This window comes from Rana temporaria, chromosome 5 (genome assembly GCF_905171775.1).
Source record: "Rana temporaria chromosome 5, aRanTem1.1, whole genome shotgun sequence".
Taxonomy (NCBI): domain Eukaryota; kingdom Metazoa; phylum Chordata; class Amphibia; order Anura; family Ranidae; genus Rana; species Rana temporaria.
In genome coordinates this window covers 321081967-321104455 of record NC_053493.1, presented here as the reverse complement: position 1 = coordinate 321104455, position 22489 = coordinate 321081967, and the positions used below count along the sequence as shown (strand labels likewise).

General features: G+C 43.1%; 1 protein-coding gene across 2 annotated transcripts in view; it reads right to left on the bottom strand.

The window, feature by feature from the left end:
* The window catches only part of RGS20 (regulator of G protein signaling 20), a 255623-nt gene that overhangs the window by 13616 nt on the left and 219518 nt on the right, over positions 1 to 22489 (bottom strand). For both annotated transcript variants that reach the window (XM_040354201.1, XM_040354202.1), the window contains exons 2-3: positions 13000 to 13148; positions 2950 to 3036 (exon numbers count right to left, since the gene is read on the bottom strand). In XM_040354201.1, the coding sequence (XP_040210135.1) occupies positions 2950 to 3036; positions 13000 to 13148 (236 nt within the window). The remainder of the gene's footprint in view (positions 1 to 2949; positions 3037 to 12999; positions 13149 to 22489) is intronic.

Here is a 22489-nt window from a genome sequence, read left to right as displayed (position 1 = left end):
GGAAGAATTTAAAACATGTTCTATTTTTTTACTCCGTTGGAAAAAAGTGACACACGATCGGAATTTCCGATGAAACAAGTCCATCAGACTTTTTTCATCTGAAAATCTGATTGTGTGTACGCGGCATAAGTAGTTCATCAAGTCTGCCCCATTTTTTTTTCTATTTATTGTACAGTTTTTTTTATTATTATTATTTTTATTTTTTTATTATATAACTATGTTTGTCCCAAGCATGTTTGAATCGATTGCCGCTGACTGACTCACTACCTCTGCTGGAAGTCTATTCCAATCATTAACTACCCTTTCAGTAAAATAATACTTTCTAAGGTTAGTGTTGAACCTTCCTCATGCTACTTTGAAGTCTTAGCTTTATATGTACAGTAAATGCATTTCTGGTGGCAGTGGAAAAAGCAACATTTTTATCACCATTTATTTAAATGATCAACTCTATAGCAGAAAAGTGAATGTCAGAAGCTACCTACCTGGACAGCCCATGTGTACCCATACTGCCTAATAATGCAATATTACTTATCAATACCATATCGCCTATCTAATAAGTGAGTCTTGTCTTCTTAAGGACTGACTTGGCATAATGTATTAAAACTAGAGAATAAGTGGAATGGTGTTGCTTCCAATAGCAATCAATCAAATCTTACCTTGAGCCCTGGTTCACATTGACTGCGGGAATGAAATCGTGTGAATTCAGCTGAATTCGCACAATTTTATTCCCACAGGTCAGTCCCGACTTCGGGGGCGATTTCAGAGACATCTGTGCGGGTTTCTGCACAGATGTCAATAGAAATCGCACCATGAAATTGGCAAAAGTAGTACAGGAACTACTTTTGGGAATCGGTGCGGCGCCGTAAATGCAGCGTTGCACCGATTCAGACGCTGCCATTGCCAGCAATTGCCGACGATTTGGCATGCGATTTGACATGTCAAATCGCATCAATGTGAACCAAGGCTCAAATAAGACTTCTGATTGGTTGCCCTGGACAACTGTAAGGCTCTGTTCGCATATTTGCAAATTGGATGCGTTTTGAACCAAATCTTATTCACATGACATGTGAACCAAACTGGCTTTCTATTGAGCCGGTTCACATACATGCGGGCCTGACGCAGTACGCTTTTAACCTCCCTCACGGTTTTCTCCCAGTGTGGCTCGGGGGTTAAATTTCATTACCATTAGCGGTAACCCCAAGCCACACTCGGGATTGCATTGCAGGATCCTGGTGTAGGTTACTTACCTTGTCCCCAGGATCCTGCAATACCCTTCCGCTGTGTCCTCTGCCCGATGCCTCTGTGTTCCAGGCTCTGTTCCCTGCCAGAGTCGCAACGCACAGGGGCGGAGCCTGGCAGCAAATTCAAAAAGTAAAAAATTCATAACACATACAGTACACTGTATTCTTACAGATTACATTACTGTATGAAATCATTTCACATTCCTTTTGTCCCTAGAGGTTTGTCCAGTGCCCTGCATGCAGCTTTATACTATATATATATATAGATACTGTTCTTTCTGCCTGAAAACTTGAGATTGTCCATGGCAACCAAAAAGTGTCCCTTTACATCAAAAGTGGTTTTGCACCAGCGATGAAAACACTCGCAAAATTGAGTAATAGTGAATCGTGGGGGAAATGTATTTTATTTTTATTAGATTATTATTTTTTATAATTATTTATAGTTATTTATTATAAATAATTTATGATTTTGTGTTTCAAACTTTATCATACTGGGTCTATAATGCCATGTACACACGACCGGTTTTCATGTCATGGATTCCTCTTCAGCCTGCCTTGCATACACACGATCTTGATAAAAAATGATCGAGCAAAACGCTGTGACGTACGACGGCACTATAAAGGGGAAGTTCTATTCGAATGGCGCCACCCTTTGGGCTGATTATGCAAATTTCCCGTTTCATAACTTGCTTTTTTTCACAGTCGTTAAAGCCTACACACGACCGTTTTTCACGACGAGAAAAACTATTTTTTTTTAGTCTCGTCGAGAAAAATGCTCTGGAGCCTACACACGATCATTTTTAATGACCAATTTAAAAAATGGCATTTTTCTCGTCATGAAAAACGGTCGTGTGTACGCGGCATTAGACTCTTGTTTGGACAGATTTAAGTGCGTTATTACTAAGAATTACAGGCCTACAATATAAAACACCAAATTTCGATGCAAAACAATTGTAATGCTTTGAGTTGCAAAAATCTGACATAATCATATTGCCAGGGTGGCTACAAAGAGTTCTGTATGATTTTCAGGCAGGTTCAGGTGCGATTTTAAAGTGATTGAAAATGATCACCTTGTAAAACAGCCCACTCAGTTTAAAATAGAAATGAAAGGCAAAAAAAGTTTTGTATAGCTATAAAAAAAAACATTATAAATATTTTTTTTTTTATAAGTGATATCATTCCCTCTGTTCTCATCTGCATGAGGAGAGGAGAAGCAGCAGCACACTGAACTTCCCAGCGAATGGCTGTGCAGTGGGGGAGTGTCAGGACAAGTCTGATTATTGGAGGAGAGTACACTGAGTTTCCAGCATAGCTAACAAACTGACCACGGTGTGCTCTCCTGCTTAGTGTGGTCATTTTTTAATAGGAAAGCAAGGGGACTATGAGGAACACCAGGGATTTAACACAAAGGAAGCAATACAAAGAGAACAAGATAGTTTCTCATACAAGTACATGATACAGCAGGCACATATCAGGAATATGAAGTGTTGGGGTAACAAACACTTTAAAAATTCTCACCTGAATCGCACCTGAACTGATGAACGAAACCACACCGGACTCCTTTGAAAAATCGCACTGAAACCGGCTCCGCACATGTGTGAATCGGCTCTAATTTGGGGCTCATTTTCCTTGTCTCCCGTTATATTGAATTAGCCCTGTTGTAGTCGTCTATGGTTAATATAAGACTCAAGCCATTAGGGTCACTTACCTTTCTTCACAGTTTGGGATTCCGTCTCCTCTGATTTCATTAGATGATCTTCTTGTCCTTTCATTTTCCTGATTTCTAACTGTGAGGCTGAAAATATACACAATGAATTTATTCAGGATATACCTCTGCCAGGGAGATAACGATGCAAACAATAAAATGAGTGTTGATTGTTAAATGCAGCAATTTGTCATATCTGTGGTTATATATATTATTTCCCCATTGCCTCTAAGGCCCCTTGCACACTGGGGCGTTTTTCATGCGGTACAGCGCTAAAAATAGCGCTGCTATACCGCATGAAAAATCATGCCCTGTAGTGTTCAATGTGAAAGCCCGAAGGCGAGTCGGCGCTATACTGCGCATGCGCATCGCCGTTCGGCTCCTTTCGCCAATCGTGACGCGGCTTACGCGACGGGGGGGGAGCTCGTTTTTCCGAAAAACGTCAATCAAACACATGTGAGGAACGCCCACTCCCGCGGGACTCGCAACCCGGATGCACGGGTGAAGATGCTGTATCAAGGTATGTACAGCAGCAAAAAAAAAAATAATAGCCTTAATTCGATTGTAATGTGGGGGGCCAGTGGAATAAAAAAAAGTTGTTTTTAAGGGGGAACCTCCGCTTTAATACTGAATACTGAATCCTAGGGGTCATAGAAAAGGTATACATATTTCACATATCTGTGGTTAAACCTAAGATCAGTGTGGACATGAATGCTTTACGCAACCCCTAGCCAGGAGCGGACTGACAACTCATGGGCCCCCCGGGTAATAGGAGATTATGGGGCCCCCAGGCAATAGATTATGGGGCCACACAGTATACACACACATACAGTATGCATACACATTATACACATACAGTATACACACACAGGCCCGGATTCACAAAGCACTTGCGCAGACGTATCTCAAGATACGCCACGTAAGTGCAAATATGCGCCGGCGTATCTGTGCGCCGACCCACAAACCAAGATGCGCCTAAAAATAGGCTTAATCACGCCGACGTAACTTGCCTACGCATGCATAGCGTGGGCGCACATTTAGGCTGGACGCATCTGGCGCTCCCATTGATTTGCCATTCAAATATGCAAATGAGGGAAATACGGCGATTCACGAACGTACGTGCGCCCGAAGCAGGCTTTAAGCGGCAGGAACAGAGAGACTAGTCAGGATCTAGGGATAGATGAATGCAGCAATGTACAGAGACATTCTCCAGCTTTATGGAGATGCTGATTTCATTTTCCAGCAGGACTTGGCACCTGCCCACACTGTCAAATGTACCAATACCTGGTTTAATGATCATGGGATCACTGTGCTTGATAGGCTAGAAAACTCCCCTTACCTAAACCCCATATAGAACTGGTGGGGTATTGTCAAGAGGAAGATGAGAGACACCAGATCCAACAATGCAGATGTGCTGAAAGTCGCTATCAAAGCAACCTGGGCTGCCATAACACCTCAGCAGTGCCACAGGCTGATCGCCTCCATACCACACCCCATTGATGCAGTAATTCATCCAAAAGGAGCCCCGATCAAGTATTGAGTGCATACTATACTGTACATGGACGTACTTTTCAGTAAGCCAACATTTCTGTATTAAAAATCCAATTTTTTTTTTTTTTTTCCAAAGGCTTTTATTTGAAACTTAACAGATACATACATGTCAAATAAATCCAGTATGTAGCAATACAAAAGGACACAGCCGTAAAGAGATGTACATATCCATAACATGTAACAAAGGTATAGGGAATACAATATAAGCCATCAACCATCGCCACTGAAATTTGCGGACGCAGCCGCTATAGAGAACAGAACATTAAACATATAGTTTGCCTCGTCCGAGGAAAGCATCAGTGACTGACAGGGTTGTGGGTTAAGTAAGTCACATAGCTGTAAATAAAAGTAAACAGCAGAATGACTAAGAAACGTGAGAAACAACAGCAACCTAAATGTCGAACTCTACTTGGGTTGACATCCTTAGATGCCTACAACATCTTTAGGGAGGAACATATATAACCACCAATGTGTTTCGTGCACACGAAACTTCGAAAGAACGAAAAAGAGGTAAAAAAAAAAGAAAAGGGGAGGAAAGATTCTAGGTATGGTAGGGGATCCCATCACAGCTCTATTAAGTCCGACCACTGGGAGGTTTTACACAGTATCATTAGACCAAAAGGGATTTGTATTCGTCAGTCGTAGTGAAATTTATCCAGCAGGCCCAAGTCTCAAAGAATTTAGAGGGTGTGTCCCTCGCCTGGTGAATCAGTTCCTCCATCTCCATCGTTTTATGGATACGTTGGAACCAATCTGGAACAGACGGAGGATTGGGAGAAAGCCATTTGAGTGGTATACACATTCGAGCCGCATTCACCATGTGCATTGCTAGAGACCGGTTATATCCCTGCGGGATCGACTGTGCATAATGAAGGAGAAACTGAGCGGGCGTGAAATCCAATGTGATTGTAGTGACTCGGGATATAAAGTTGAAAACTTCCTTCCAGTATGATTGAAGCTTGGGACATGTCCACCACATGTGGAGAAAAGAACCCGTTTCTCTTTTACATCTCCAGCAAGTACTCGAAAGTACGGGGTTAATGCGGTGCAGCTTGAGAGGGGTTTTGTACCACCTGGAGATACCAATTTTTTATTGGTCTTATGTATTATTCAAATTTCCTAAGATACAGAATTTGGGGTTTTCACTAGCTGTAAGCCGTAATCATCAAACTTAAAAGAAAGAAATCCTTGAAATATATCACTTAGCACATCTATATAATATTTATGAGTTTCACTTTTTGAATTGAATTATTGAAATAAACTTTTTGATGATATTCAAATTTTTTATGATGCACCTGTATGTGTTAACTGTTGTAAAGGGGTTAAAGTGGAAGTCCATGCTAAAACTAAAATCCCTGCATCTATAGCCACTAACTTTCTAACACTAACCTATCTATCCCTGAAAAAAAAAAATCAGTATACATACCTTTTCTACAGGTGATCCATCCTGATCTCCGGTGGTGGAAGCTCTGATCCCATGCTGAGCTGTCAGCCGCGGCTTTTCTGTGGAGGCGGGTGAAGAGGACACGCTCCTCAACGGAAGCCCCATAGTAACTCTATGGGTGACATCACTTCCCATTCATTTCACAGTCATTGTCAGACGTTTCCGCTGCAGAGCTTCCACCACTGGAGATCGGGTCAAGTCGCCTGCAGAAAAGGTATGTAATATTGATTTTTTTTCTTTTCAGGGCTAGATAGGCTAGTGTTAGAATGTTGGTGGCTATAGATGCAGGGATTTTAGTTTTAGCCTGGACTTACACTTCAAAACCAGCCTTTGCTTCAATATTCACCTGCCCCCTTTTCTGAGAAACAGATGTTCCCAGTCTAGTGGCCAGCATCATTCAATTCAACTTCCCTTGGGCCCAGGTCATCCTGGATCTGCCCCAGCCTGTGACTGGACAGTGAAAGAAGAAGCAGCACAGTGATGAGCTCTGTCAAGCTTCGTACACACGACCAGTTTTCCCGGCAGGAAAACTGTCAGGGGAGCTTTTGGCTGGGAAAACCGGACGTGTGTATGGCCCCGTACACACGACCAAGTTTCTCGGCAGAATTCAGCCAGAAACTCGATCGGAGCCGTATTCTGCCGAGAAACCCGGTCGTCTGTACACTTTCGGCCGAGGAAACCGACGAGGATCTCGTCGGGCCAAATAGAGAACATGTTCTCTATTTCCTCGTTAGTCAGTGAGGAAACTTGGCTCGCCGAGATCCTCGGCGACTTCACAAGGAACTCGACGAGCAAAACGATGTGTTGTTTCCCGTCGAGTTTCTCGGACGTGTGTACGGGGCCTATGCTTCCTCGCAGTTTTCCCATCATGAAAACAGCCGGGAATCCCAGTGGGAAAATAGAGAACCTGCTCTCTATATTCCCGTCGGGTATTCCCGGCGTTTTTTTCCCCCGCCAGATCTACTACTTACCTATGGGAAATACTGCGAGGCAGAACCGATGGAGCATACACACGACCGTGATTCCTGGCCAAAGCTCCATGGCAGTTTTTGTGCCATGTTCTCGGCTTACCCCTCGGTTTTCTCTGCAGACTTTTTACCGCCGAGAAAACCGAGCGTGTGTACAGGGCTTCACTCTGCTGCCTCTTCTGATCAGCAAAAGTGTGCTTCTTTCTGTCTAACCCTTCTTCACCCTATGCAACTAAAAAGAGGGGGCCAGATTCACATAGAACTACGTTACGCTGCGGCGGCGTAACGTATCCCATTTACGTTACACCGCCGCAAGTTTACAGCGTAAGTGCCTGATTCACAAAGCACTTACCTGTAAACTTGCGGCGGCGTATCGTAAATCCGCCCGGCGCAAGCCCGCCTAATTCAAATGGGGCGGGGACCATTTAAATTAGGCGCGTTCCCGCGCCGAACGTACTGCGCATGCTCCGTCCCTAAAATTTCCCGGCGTGCATTGCGCTAAATGATGTCGCAAGGACGTCATTGGTTTCGACGTTAACGTAAATGGCGTCCAGCGCCATTCACGGACGACTTACGCAAACACCGTGAAATTTAAAAATTCGACGCGGGAACGACAGCCATACTTAACATTGGTTAGTCCACCTAGAGGGCAACCTTAGTTTTACGCGACGCATCTCTACAGAAACAACGTAAATTTTGAGCGACGGGCAAAGCGGACGTTCGTGAATCGGCGTAACTAGTCATTTGCATATTCTACGCCGACCGCAATGGAATCGCCACCTAGCGGCCGGCCTAGAATTGCAGCCTAAGATCCGACGGTGTAACACACTTACACCTGTCGGATCTTAGGGCTATCTATGCGTAACCTGATTCTATGAATCAGGCGCATAGATACAACAATCGTATCTCAGAGATACGACGGCGTATCAGGAGATACGCCGTCGTATCTCTTTTGTGAATCTGGCCCAGAATTTAGCTGGTGTTCAATTTTATTATTAAAATAGCAAAATATATTTAGGATAGATAGACAGATAAGATAGATAGACAGATAGATTTACAAGCAGTTTGATAGTTAATATTCTATTTGGGGTTTACTGTGTAGGGATATTCCATGACTGTATACATAAATATATTAGGCACTGTGGGATTTCTGCAGCATTTGGAAATGAAATATTTATTCACGGATGAGTGATATTTAGGTCAGGGAGCTGTTGGATATGATAGTTTCTAGTATATACATTATTTCTTTGAAAGCATGTTCATCTGTCTCTGTTGTCCATCTGTCATTTGGCATATGTTGATTATTGTTCATTACAACAACAGTAAATACATTAGACGGGCAAAAAAAAAAAATTACATGTAAAAAATGGCTTCAACAGAGAAAATTAGAAAGACGCTGGCATATGCAGGAACATGGCCCGCAGCAAAGTGAGATCACACAGTGCTTGGTGCCCACTCCTTGCTATTTCAGTATATTGGGAGAATAGTTACAAAGGAAAATGTACTTATGTTGGATTCATACATCTCCAGTTTATACTATTAGAAAAAGGTTCTGAAATGTCTTATTTTAGAACATAAACAACTTTATTCATTTTAGGTAATTTGAATGTGTAAGCTCTGTAATTAGTCTCCTTTGAGTTCTGCCATTTCAGAACTCTTAGCCAGATTCAGGTATATAACTTTGAATCCGCGCCGTCCTACATTTAAGTGTATGCTCAAACTGAGATACGCTTAAATGTTGCTAAGATACGAGCGGCGTAAGTCTTCCTACGCCGTCGTATCTTAGCTGTCTATTTATGCTGGCCGCTAGGGGCGTGTACGCTGATTATGTAAATCAGCGAGATACGCCTATTCACAAACGTACGCTCGCCCGTCGCAGTAAAGATACGCCGTTTACGTAAGGCGTTTTCAGGCGTAAAGATAAACCACCAAAAAGATGGCGCAGCCAATGTTAAGTATGGACGTCGGAACCGCCGTCGAATTTCACGTAGTTTGCGTCGTTTGCGTAAGTCGATTCAGAATAGGGCTGGGCGTAGGTTACGTTCACGTCAAAAGCATTGACTATTTGCGACGTGATTTGGAGCATGCGCACTGGGATACGTCCACGGACGGCGCATGCGCTGTTCGTTCAAAACGTCATTTAAGTGGGGTCATGCTTTATTTACATAAAACACGCCCACCTCTTCACAATTTGAATTAGGCGCGCTTACGCCGGCACATTTACGCTACGCCGCCGTAACTTAGGACGCAAGTGCTTTGTGAATACAACACTTGCCTCTCTAACTTGCGGCGGCGTAACATAAATTATGTACGCTACGCCCGCACAACTTTAAGCCGCCGTACGTGAATCTGGCCATCTGTCTATACGTCTTGCAGGGAGCTGTATTGGCTATGCAATGCGAAGAGCTGCTAGCCTGAAAATAAACTTGCCATGAGAAATACACAGAGATGAACACCTTCTGAAAATGCCAGCTGTCTGGCTGTCATACTAATACACATTCTGAATCACTGACGTGCAAGAAGTATGCAGTTTACATGCATCAGGGATCGTCCTTATATGCATATTTGTTGTGGGTGAGTGGCTCAATGTGTTTAAGCAAGGGGGTCAAAGCTCAAAGTGATGGCCAGGAAAATAGCATTTTCATAAGGTCGCACTCCCATGGCAGGTTTGCTTTAATGCAGACCTGTGCACCAAGGTAATTTTTCTGTTTTGCGTTAAGTGGAACCCCCATGTGTCTTTACAGATTTTCAGGACCCCAGACAGAAGACCCCCCGCCCCCATCACATACAATATTCCTATAAAGAACAGACTAGATCAGGGGTGCTCAGAAACCCTGCAAGACAAAGGCATAATGAGCTCATTATAAAATACTTACCTTGGAACGAAGCTGTTGCAGCCTCCGCACACCGCTGACATCTCCCAGGTTCCTGGGCTCTGGCGCTGTGATTGGCCGGAGTCGCGATGACGTCACTCCCACACATGCGCGCGGGAGCCGCTCTTCGCGGCATGGGGCTCGGAAGGAACAACACCAGTGGGTTGTTCCTTCAGAGCGCATGCACCAGTGATGTCACTGGCTGCATGTATACTAAATATCTCCTAAACTGTAAAGGTTTTGGAGATATTTTTACTAAATACTACCTATAGGTAAGCCTTAATATAGGCGTACCTATAGGTAAACTTCTGCAGCGGAAGTTTACTTCCTCTTTAAATGGTACAGAAGTTCAAAGATCACAATCACAAAAAGAAAATGGACAGGCAGACCCGATTAGTCTGATCTTGTGAAAGGGGCCTAAGGCTGCTTTCACACTGAAGCACTGCGGTTTTCCAGCACCACGGGTGCAGTGCAGCGCACCTGTGTCTTGCCTGTGGGTTAGCTACACTTTTCCATAGACTTCTATTATATCTTGCAGGTGCAGTGCACTTTCTGAAAGCGCACACAAATGTCTGCATTCAGGAGTTTTGGTGCACCTTCACCGAGCGCACCAAACCAGCAGGATATAATACAAGTCTATGGCTCAGTGCAACTAACCCACAGGCAAGACACAAATGCACTGCGGTGCACCCATGGATCAGTGTGAAAGCAGCCTAATAACCATTGAAAAACTATTGCTCATATATGCCCAAACTGCAAAACTCGCTTTCTGCATATGCAGAAAAAACACCACTTTCTGCAGGCATCGCCGGCTGTGGAAAATGTTGCTGTCCGAGGTGGAGTGCATTTGGTATAACTCTGCCTGGGGCAGGAGCCGGCACTGTAGAGGAAGCATTGGCTTATGTGGCTTTTCTCCCTCCGCAGCAGCTTGCTTCTTCTACTGCCAGCTCCATCCACAACACTGATGCTCTGGGATGATGGGTCGGCAACCAGAGATCTGGGTTTGTTGGACCCCCATCTCAGAGCAGGAGGTCACAGACCACATCAGAGGGCTCAACCCGGGGGTCGCCAGTTGGGCACCCCTATAGCGGATGCTTTAGGAAAGAATAAAAATAACTAATTTAACCACTTCCCGCCCGGTCAAGGACAATTGACGTCCGGGAAGTGGTTGTGAAATCCTGACTGGACGTCTATTGACGTCCTGCAAGATTTCATGCCGGCGCGCGCCCGATCGATGATGCGGGGTGTCAGTCTGACACCCTGCATCTCCGATCTTGGTAAAGAGCCTCTGGCGGAGGCTCTTTACCACGTGATCAGCCGTGTCCAATCACGGCTGATCATGATGAAAACAGGAAGAGCCGTTGATGGCTCTTCCTCACTCGCGTCTGACGTCAGACGTGAGTATAGGAGAGCCGATCGGCGGCTCTCCTGACAGGGGGGGTTCGCGCTGATTGTTTATCAGCGCAGGCTCCCCCTCGGATGCCCACACTGGACCACCAGGAAAGCCCACACTGGACCACCAGGGGAAAAAAAAGGGGAGTAGGAAAAAAAAAGAAGAGAATAGATGCCAATCAGTGCCCATGGGGGCCCAAAAAATTAACAGAAAAAAATAAAAACGTAATTTTTTTTTTTTTAGTTGTTTCGCAAAAAAAATAAAAAATCGCAGAGGTGATCAAATACCACCAAAAGAAAGCTCTATTTGTTGGAACAAAATGATAAAAAAAATGTTTTGGTACAGTGTAGCATGACCGCGGAATTGTCATTCAAAGTGTGACAGCGATGAAAGCTGAAAATTGGCTTGGGCAGGAAGGTGCGTAAGTGCATGGTATGGAAGTGGTTAAACCATTGCCACCAGTGGCACAGGTGGAAAGCTTAGCAGCAGCTGATACAGCCATACTGGGAATTGGGACGACACCCCCCCCCCCCCCGGATAGCTGTTAAAACTTAAGTTCGGTGATTTTTATTTTAATCACAACCAGGGTGGTTCAACCTTCTTAAATAACCTCTCCATATGCCACTTAAAATGGGGAAAAAAAATCTTCAGGTTCAGTTCTACTTAACATTCTGGATAATGCATATCTATACAATGCAGCTCTTGACAAACATTTCTGTTCATATCGGGTGCATTCACAATAAAGCTCTGAGATTCAAATAATAATTATTATTATAGAGTAGTTAATGGTCACACCATCTGAGAGTGTTTTTGTTTTGTTTTTTTCACACGTGTCCCACTGAGAGAAACTTACCTTCACTTCCTGTCCTGTAGACACAACAGGAAGTGAAAATAAATCTCTCCAAAGAAAGGAAAATTGAAAAAAAATTGGGCTTTAGATACTTGAGGTAAATTTGTCATCAGAAAAGTACAAGAGCTGCCATCATTGAAAATACTAGTTGCCATAGAAAACAAGAGCAGAGAAGTTTCTAGTAGGCAAAATTAGGCAGCGCCATCAGTAAACTCGTGACTGCAAGTCATGGGTGCTCAACCTGTGGCCCTCCAGCTGTTGCGAAACTGTAAAGCCTCGTACACACGACTGAGGAACTCGACGAGCGAAACACATCGTTTTACTCGTCGAGTTCCTTGTTAGGCTGTCGAGAAACTCGACAAGCCAATTTTCTCCATTCCCGTCAAGGAAATAGAGAACATGCTCGTCGAGTTTCTCGACAGTTTCCTCGACGAAAATGTTCACACGACCGGTTTCCTCGGCAAAAAAATATCTCCCAGCAAGTTTCTTGCTGGTTTTTGCCGAGAAACTCTGTCGTGTGTACGAGGCCTAAGTGGCATCATGCCTCTGCCTTTGGTAGTCATGCTTATAACTTGTCAGCCTTGAAATGCCTCATGGGATTCGGCCAGAGCTGGAGGGTCACAGGTTGAGCACCCATGCTGTAAGTCCTACATGTAAAGGACATGTAGAGCGAAGCTTTGTAGTATGTGACTGAGAACTCATGACTCGATTCCTAGACAGGTAAAAGTTTATTTTTACATTTTATTCAAGTTTAAAAAAAAAGGAGTAGTGATGTGAAAAGGGCATTAGCCTAAAGCAACCAATTTGATTTAATTTTAGTCCACTCCGAATGGTAAAGTCAGTTTTGGTTTAATTGCCCATAGGCTGGTGCATTTTTCCCTTGGATATTCAATGTCCTTACCACAATTTACTGAATACGTCTGATTGTGTTTAATGGTTATATTAAGGTGACATGTAATGTAAATTTCACTTACCATGAGCAGCTGCAGCAACAGCACCAACAGAAGCAGCAAGCATTAGATCCCCTATTCCCAACTCCTTGCTGTGCCTGAGAGGAGCTCACAGTCTCTTGGTGCACTGACATCTGCCGTTTGCGCATCTCCATCCGCTCTGTTCCCATGGGCTGTAACCAAAATGAAAGCCACGTAAGACAACCAAACATAAGCAAATCAGAGTCATTTTTTTCCATTTCGTTGTCCACAGATTATCTATATTCTAACTAGTTTAGTTTCTCTCCAATGATTTATTGAGAATAGAATACAAATCCAAATTCTAATGCAATAGCATTTTGAACTAGAATTGTATCTTATCATATTCCTGTACGTAGAAGTTCAAGTATATTTTGGAATGTCTTATGTAACCAATCTGATTCAGATCACATCACTGCCTTTCAATGGGAATGAGGTCAGGGCTCTGACTCAAACTCCTTTATATGATTTACAGACAGACACAGACAGAAGCCCCAGCATTCTGCTCTAGAATTTTCAGATATATTTTAAAATTCATTATTGCTTCAACAATGGCAAGTTATCTATGCCCTGAGGCATAACATTTGTAGCGCCAAATTTTACAATGATGTCAAGGCATCTCTATAGTTACTACTGAATGTAAAAAGCCATTAACAAAGACAGGTAATTTTGTTATATTCATTTTTAAGTTTTACAAATAAACATTTAATACAAAGTGCATCTATGGCACTGTTTTTAGCATTGTGTATTTTCAAAGAGCGAACACAATGGTTGCCACTTCATTTAATAGATTGTCTATCTCTCTCTCCCTAAGTAAACTCTATGGACTGTTATGCACAACATTGGGGTTGATTTACTAAAACTGAAGAGTGCCAAATTTGGTGCAGCGCTGCAAAGAAATCAATCAGCTTCCAGGTTCTATTGTCAAAGTTTAACCACTTAACCCCCGGACCATATTGCTGGTCAAAGACCAGAGCACTTTTTACGATCCGGCACTGCGTCTCTTTAACTGACAATTGCGCGGTCGTGCGACGTGGCTCCCAAACAAAATTGGCGTCCTTTTTTCCCCACAAATAGAGCTTTCTTTTGGTGGTATTTGATCACCTCTTTTAGTTTTTGTGCTATAAACCAAAATAGAACGAAAATTTTGAAAAAAATTATATTTTTAACTTTTTGCTATAATAAAAATCCCCCAAAAATATATAAAAAAATATTTTTTTTCCCTCCGTTTAGGCCGATACGTATTCTTCTACATATTTTCATTAAAAAAAAATCGCAATAAGCGTTTATTGATTGGTTTGCGCAAAAGTTATAGCGTTTACAAAATAGGGTGTATTTTCATGGCATTTTTATTAATATTTTTTTTTCCTAGTAATGGCGGCGATCAGCGATTTTTTTTCAGTACTGCGACATTATGGTGGACACTTCAGACACTTTTGACACGCGCACGGCAGTCGGGGGCAAGCCGGTGGTGCGCACCGGCCTCCGGCGGCGCGCACGCGCCCCTAGTGGCCTGCGCGGCAGCCCACGTATAGCTACGGGCTCTCGCGCAGGGGAGCCGACCTGCCGCCTTATAACGCCGGCTGATCGGCAAGCAGTTAATTGAACAAGCTGAAGTTAAAAGCTGATTGGCTGCCATGCATATCTGTACCAGATTTTACACGCTTTAGTTTTTAGTAAATCAGCCCCACAGAGAGAAGGTGGAAAGAGGGAGGATGTGTCGCTCCTCCAGAGTATCCTCCTGTATAATCAAAGCTTAAGTTGTTAAGCTTTGTAAAAAAAAAAAGAAGTTAGCAAAGCAGTTAAAATCAGCTGGAAATAGGTCGATATTACATGTTTATATGTAGAATGTCAGTGCCGGTTCACACAGGGGCAACCCGACATACAGCGCCACTTTGCAAAGCGATTTGGAGGCGACTTCAGCGCGACTTTGAGCAACTTACAACGCGACTTGAAGTTGCCTCCAGGACAGGCGACTTTGGCTGTGGCCAATCACAGAATAATCAGCTGTGGGAGGGAGGGGTTTGCCTGGGTAAACTATTTTCTTTTCCTGTAAAGTTTCTTTAGTTAAGATGGAGATCCGACTTGGAGGCAACTTCCATTGAAATCTATGGGTACAAGTTGCCTAGAAGTCGCCTTGAAGTAGTACAGGAACATTTTCTGAAGTCGGAGCAACTTCAGTAGTGTACATTAAGTTGGCTCCATTCACTTTAATGAAATTTCCTATGTCCAGCGACTTGGGGAAACTTGTGTTCTGACAAGTCGGATCTCAAGTCACTGTAGTGTGAACCGGCACTCTTATCTGATTAAACCAGTAAAAATATTTAAATATGCCAATAAATGATAAAAGGTTTATTGGGCTCAATTCATCTTTTGTGGTTTCTGTACAGCTCCACGCCAATGTTCATCTATTTTTCTAATCATTAGTTGGGTCAAATCGTCATTGGTTTTCGACCGCAGAGAGGATAAAATTCGAAGGAGCAGGATGGAATATATTTTTTGGATTATATGGTTTTTGTTTGGTAAATTCCATTAATTCCAAAATTGAATGCTAAAGGCAAACAAAATCTTGAACTACTTTCGAATGACATTTTAATGTTCTGATAATTTTCATACAAATTTTCCTAAGAATTTCTGTACAAATTTTTGCTTGAAATTCTACCTCTTTGCTGCATCCTGTGTGGGCAAATACAGCACTTCCCATGGGTGTAGGGATAGGTACACCCATGTTAATGAGGCCTACTACAGAATTCATATATAGCCATTTGTCCAATACTGAAGGGGACCCCATTCTTTTTGTAATGGCCCAGGACTTAACAAGCACCTTCTTAGTACCGATCTTGCAATAACCCATCATAAAGCTGAAGAATCATTTCTAGCCAGTTGGTCTGTTGTATGTCAGATATAGGCCTCGTACACACGGCCGAGAAACTCGACGGGCAAAACACATTGTTTTGCTTGTCGAGTTCCTTGTGAAGCCGCCGAGGATCTCGGCGAGCCAAATTTTTCCATTCCCGTCGGGGAAAAAGAAAACATGCTTTCTTTTTGGCCCGACGAGATCCTCGTCGGTTTCCTCGTCGAAAAATGTACACACGACCGGTTTCCTCAGCAAAAAAAAAAAAACCAGCAAGCTTCTTGCTGGTTTTTGCCGAGAAACTCGGCCGTGTGTACGAGGCCTTATTCAATAAGGCAAACAGCAAAGTCAACAGTACTGCAACCCTATGATCCAACTAGAAATCATCCTTCAGCAACCTGACCTCTGCAAAACATAATCCATTTAGAAATCATCTTTCAGATATCTGAATACTGTAAAAATTTAATCTGACAGGTTACATATTCAGGTTGAAAAAGACACAAACCCATTTAGTTCAACCAATAACAAAACTGAGTAAATAAATAAATAGAAAACCTTCATAAACAGAATCCTAGATCCACAACTGATCCAGAGGAAGGCAAAAAAAATATATAAAAAGCATGGTCCAGTTTTTTGGGTAAAATATAATTCCTTTCTAGTTTCTCAGTAGGCAATCAGATTTCCCCTGGATCAATAATCACTGTGGTTATTACTTATAAATATTAACACCTTTCTGCTGACCGCCTCCCAGCCCTTTAAGAGTTTCTAAATGAGGCAGACGACCAGAAAGCTCCCGTTTACAAATAGGCATCGGGAGCTTTTCGGTTCCTGCTGGTAACTTTGCTGGGAGCGTTGTCAGCACAAAATTGTTTACATTTGGGTCGCATATACCCACTTGACCTCTGGAAGGTTTACCCCCCTTCCTGACCAGGCATTTTTTTTGCGATACGGCACTGTGTTGTTTTAACTGACAATTGCGACGCTGTACCCAAACAAAATGTATGTCCTTTTTTCCCCACAAATAGGGCTTTCTTTTGGTGGTATTTGATCACCTCTGCCTTTTTTTTGCGCAAAAAAAAAAAAAAAAGACCGACAATTTTGAAAAAATATATATATATATTTTTTACTTTCTGCTATAAAACATTTCTAATAAAAAAATGAAAACAATTGAATTTCTTCATCAATTTAGGTCAATATGTATTCTGCTACATAGTTTTGGCAAGAAAAATCAAAATAAGTATATATTGATTGGTTTAGGCCTACAAACTATGGGATATTTTTATAATAATTTTATTAATTTCTTTAAAAACATTTTTTTTACTAGTAATGGCGACTTAAAGCGGGAGTGACCGACAAATAAGACACCTAACGGACACTTTTTTGAGGACCAGTGACGTTATTACAGTGATCAGTGCTGCAAAATATGCACTAATGACACTGGCAGGGAATAGGTTAACACCAGGGGCGATCAAAGTGTTAAATGTATGCCTAGGGATTGGTTGCTAACAGTGGGGGAGGTGCCTTTTCTGCTTGAAGACATATATTGGTGTTCCTGCTTCACAGGAACACAGGATCCATGTCTTCTGTACTCACAGAATGACAGTCTACCTTGTTAACATAGGCAGACTGTCTTTCTGCCAGAGTACCGAGCGATCGACGGGTCCCGGTGGATATCGGGTCTGCGGGACCCACTGATTGGCTCTTGCTGAAATCACAGTGGAAGTGAGCTTCCAGTGGCTCGTGCCCGAAACCCGGAAGTGCAGAATCGAATATATATAAATATATACGTGATTCTGCGCAGAGCGACCGCCCTGTAGCAGTAATATTGCTATGGAGCGGTCGGGAAGAGGATATGCAGCCTCTAAGCGGTAAAGCCCACCCGCTGAGAAGCCGCATATTTGCATACAGCCGGCGGGAACAGGTTTATACCCTGTTAACATCCAGTGAGTTGGCCAGAGCTAGTTCTTGATTGAGTCTATTCCAAATTTTCACAGCTCTTACTGCAAATAAGCTTTTCTGTATGTGAAGGTTACATCTCTTTTCTTTCAGATGTAAAGTGTGCCTTGTCCTTCGTGATGACCTAAAGTTGCTATAGTATGCAAAAATTTGCTGTATTCTGAAAAGGCCACATTTCTTCACTTCAAGCATTTAATTCTGCCAGTTGGATTGTATTTACAGATCCTTATCTGACCATTGGGTTACATCACTAGAAATGATTTCAGCACATGTAATCCAGACAGTCATGTGCTGCCTGGCAAGCTTCATTTGTTTTATTTGTTTGAGAACACGAGACATATAAGCCAATATAAATTCTTTCCAAACATTCTCCATTGCCATAGAAGTCAATGTAAAACAAATAGGTTATGGCACACCATAATGGACAATGGTTCTTTCAGCCAATCAAACCGGAGGCTGCTATTTAGTTTGCAAATACAAAATGAGAAATGGAATTATTGGGAAGAACAAAGTAAGCTGTGTCAGGAAAATGAAGCATTTTTTCCATGCTGCATTAGACAAATGTTTATCCGTAAGATAAAATAATTTGCATGCTGGCTACCAGGTGCACAGCCTGGAAATAGCCAAGGGTGAATTGAGTCCCCCAGAGAGCACAGTTCTGAAAGTGCCATCATTTTTTATTTAATTACCTGCTGCAAGCCAGGTAAAAATAACAAAACACCATGGCATGACAAGTTCATTCGTCCCACCATTACACCTGCGCGGCTAGTATCTTCATAATTTTGCACATGAAGGCCATGGCACTCAGGCCCGTCGTGACAAGGCAAGCAAACCAAGCAATTGCTTGGGGCCCCGAGCAGGCCTGGGGCCCCAAGCAGGGCCCTTGCTGCGCTTCCTATAAATGCTGCAGTCGCCTGAGCGCTCTATAGATTGCCTCAAGTGGCTGCAGCACTGCTGCCTCTCTCGTCACTTCTTCCCCTTCCCTGTAGCATGGCCGAGCTTCTCTTCCTTCCTCCTGTCAGTCCGGCCGGGGGCCGCGCGGTACATGAGATTTTGGTTCCTGTTCCCGGCCGGACTGACAGGAAGTGCACACTGAGTGCTCACTTCCTATCAGTCCGGCTGGGAACAGGAAACTGAATCTCCTGCTGCGCGGTACGGTGGGGGGGTATAAAAAGAACATGGCGGGGGAGTAAACAAAACATAGGGAGGGGGAGTAAAAAAAACATGGGGGGGGTAAAAAGAACATAGGGAGGGGAGTAAGGACACAGGGACGCTTTGCATGCGTGCGGGGGTTTGGGGGCCTCCAAGTCCATTTTGCTTGGGGCCCCCAAATTCCTTCAAACGGCTCTGATGGCACTCTATGGGTGAGACTGGTAGATCCACCATTCCTTGAGGACCACACATTACCCATGACTACTGCAGAGCCTATAAATAAGCAATCTTCATTTTAATTAACACCATATTTATCTTAAGATCATACACTGTCCCATTGTATCTTAATCTCATGTTTTGCAATGTAGCTATATGTACAACAGTTGTTCAAATGCTTAAAGCGGAGTTCCGGCCACAATTTCACTTTTTAAATATAAATACCCCTGTAATACACAAGCTTAATGTATTCTAGTAAAGTTAGTCTGTAAACTAAGGTCCGTTTTGTTAGGTTGTTACAGCATTTAGACACTTTATAAAATAGAAATAGACTGGGGCCATCTTAAGTGTGTGCATCATGAAGCCAGACTGTATGACTTACTGGATTTCAGTCTTGCAAATCTCGCACATGCTCAGTGCTGCACAAGCAGTGTCAGATCAGGTTTCAGCACCTGTGCTGTCCAAGTCACATGATTCTTTGAGACTGGGGAATGCACAGACTCCTGGAAAGTTACACCCACTACATTCTCAGGAGTCTGTGCGGTGTAGGTTAGGAAGCATTAAGCACCTAGGTGCAGGAAGTGGGACGATTAACTATTCTGCCTAGCAACAACACTTTGAAGGCATCTAAAAAAAAAAAAAAAAAATCGTAAAGGACTAATGACATTTTTTTAAAACTACTGATGTAATGTTATATTTATGGGTGAACTATAGGAAAAACATATAAATATATTTTTCATTTTGGATAGAGCAAGGGAGGGTTATAACCCTTGTCAGATTTTTTTCCAGCCATGTGTGTCCCATTTTGGAGATTTTCCTTTGCTTCCTGTCCCATAGCCAAATAAGAATCCCTGCAAATTAAGGAAAATGTTTTGGGGACTTCCGGGTCACCAGAACTAATACCCCCATTGGGAGATTTCCCCTTTATTACTTTTCTGTGGACAACACAAAATGTTGGATTTTCTTTACTTTCGCTTTCAATAATGGTAAACGGGAAAAATAGGATGATCTTCTTAACATGGGTACAGTATTTTTCAATCCTTGTCTATGTTCCAGTTTAACGTGGAGTTCCAACCAAACATGGAACTTCTACTTTTTGGAATCCCCCCCCCCCCCTTCGGTGTCACATTTGACACCTTTCAGGGGGAGGGGGGAGCAGATACCTGTGTAATACATGTATTTTCTCCCACTTCCTGGCATAGATAGCTTCCTTGCCACGCCGCATTGAGGCCGTAATTGCTGCAAAAGGGGCCAAACCAAGTACCAAGTACATATGCATGCTTATACTTTTCAGAGGTCCGATATTGTTCTATGTACAATCCTTGTTTTATTGATTGCATGTAATATTCTAATGTTCTAAAATTGTGGATTTGGGGTTTTCATGAGCTGTAACCCATAATCATCACAATTATGACAAATCACGGCTTAAACCACTTGCGCATTTATTCACTTCACTGGCCAGAATAAATTCATATTTATGCCTCTGTGGAATCACTCCCTCTGCAGCCAGAAGCAGCAAATCATCATCACAGTCGTCGTCTGACATCAGCTTTAACCCTTTAAGAAAATTAAAGTGGTTCTAAAGCCTAAACATTTTCTACCTTAAAGGGGTTTTCCACCCATTTTTTAAGTTTATTAAAAGTCAGCAGCTATAAAAAGTGTAGCTGCTGGCTTTTAATAAACTGACACTTACCTGCTCCACGGCTCCAGCGACGCGCCGGCCGGGGCTCCGCTCCTCGCCCCCCCCTCGCCGGCCGGCGTCTTCATTTCTAGTGTGGGCACCCGGCAGTGACAGCTTTCGGCTTCACGGCCGGGCACCCACTGCGCATGCGCGAGCAGCACTGCGCATGCGCGAGCGGTCCGATTGGACAGGCGCTCGCCTAAAGGGAGGGGCTGTGAAAAGGCGATTAAGCTAATCGCCTTTCCAGCCCCTCGGCGGAAGGAGGAAGTGGGACAGGAAGTCCCCTTCTCCTGAAGCCCCCACTCCCCCCCCAAAAAAATGACATGCCAAATGTGGCATGTAAGGGGGCGAGGAGTGGGTTAAGAGGAAGTTAAATTTTTAGGTGGAACTCCTCTTTAATTAATTCCCTGCATTAAGATAAAAAAAATGTTCCAGTACCTGTATCACCCCCTCACCTCCCCTTATACTTACCCGAGTCCTCACTTGATCCAGCCCTGTGCCCATCTGTAGCACCTCTTCTACTCTCAGGCCTCGTACACACGACCAAGGAACTCGACGGGCGAAACGCATCGTTTTCCTCGTCGAGTTCCTTGTTAGGCTTGTCGAGGAACTTGACAAGGCAAGTTTCTCCATTACCGTCGAGGAAATAGAGAACTTGCTCTCTTTTTGGCTCGTCAAGTTTCTCAGTGAAAAATTACATTCAGCGCCAAACAAATAAAAAATAAAATGAACTAAAATACAAAAGCTGCTCCTCAAAAACAATACTGATTGTAATAAATGAAAAAATATATAGAGGGCGCTAGACCACTCAGTGAAACTAAACCAAAGTGATCCTGTGAAAAAATAGTTATAAATATGTAACTATTTAAAAAATATATAATAAAAATATTTTTGAAATACAAAAGTGTCTGTGTCAGAAAAAACTTTTTATGTGTAAATAGTCCCAATAAGTGTTCAATCAATGCATCACATATAAATAAACAATTCTTCTTTCTTGAGTTTTCTTTATGTGAAAAAGGAGAGGAAAGCCATCACCAACAAATCCAATCTTCTTAATCACCCTCTATTGGTGTTGAAGCAAACAGATGCGCTTACCGGAATTAATGGACTATTATAATTAAACAATAGTCTGCTAGACTTATGCAGGATTGTGCCTGCATGCACATCAGACAGGAAAACCAATTTTGAACCTCGGTACCAGGGATTCCAGATATGATATGAAACAAACAAAAAGGCAATGGAGATGCCAATAGTGTAATATTGCTAAAAATTTATTGTATAAAAAAATACATAGAAAAAACAAGGTGCATATGGCCAAGATGGCCTCTTACTTTAAAAGTGCCTACCCGGCACTGGGGCTGCAGGCGTGTCACCGCTACCTTGCGGTGCGGTACGTAACAGGGTCGTCTAGTCCGGTGCTGGCTCCGTAGCACGGCTTGGCGTCCCAGCTGTCAGCTAGTACGGGCAGGGAGGCACGTCACGTGATCGGGTCCGCCTCCGACGTACGTTTCGTCAGGTACAACGTCTTCAGGGGGGCGTGCCCGATCACTAATGCATGATGGTATATGTAGTCTCGAAGAGACTTCTGATTGGTCCAAATTAAAAAGGTGAAGAAAGCAGCCACGGTGCCGTTTAAG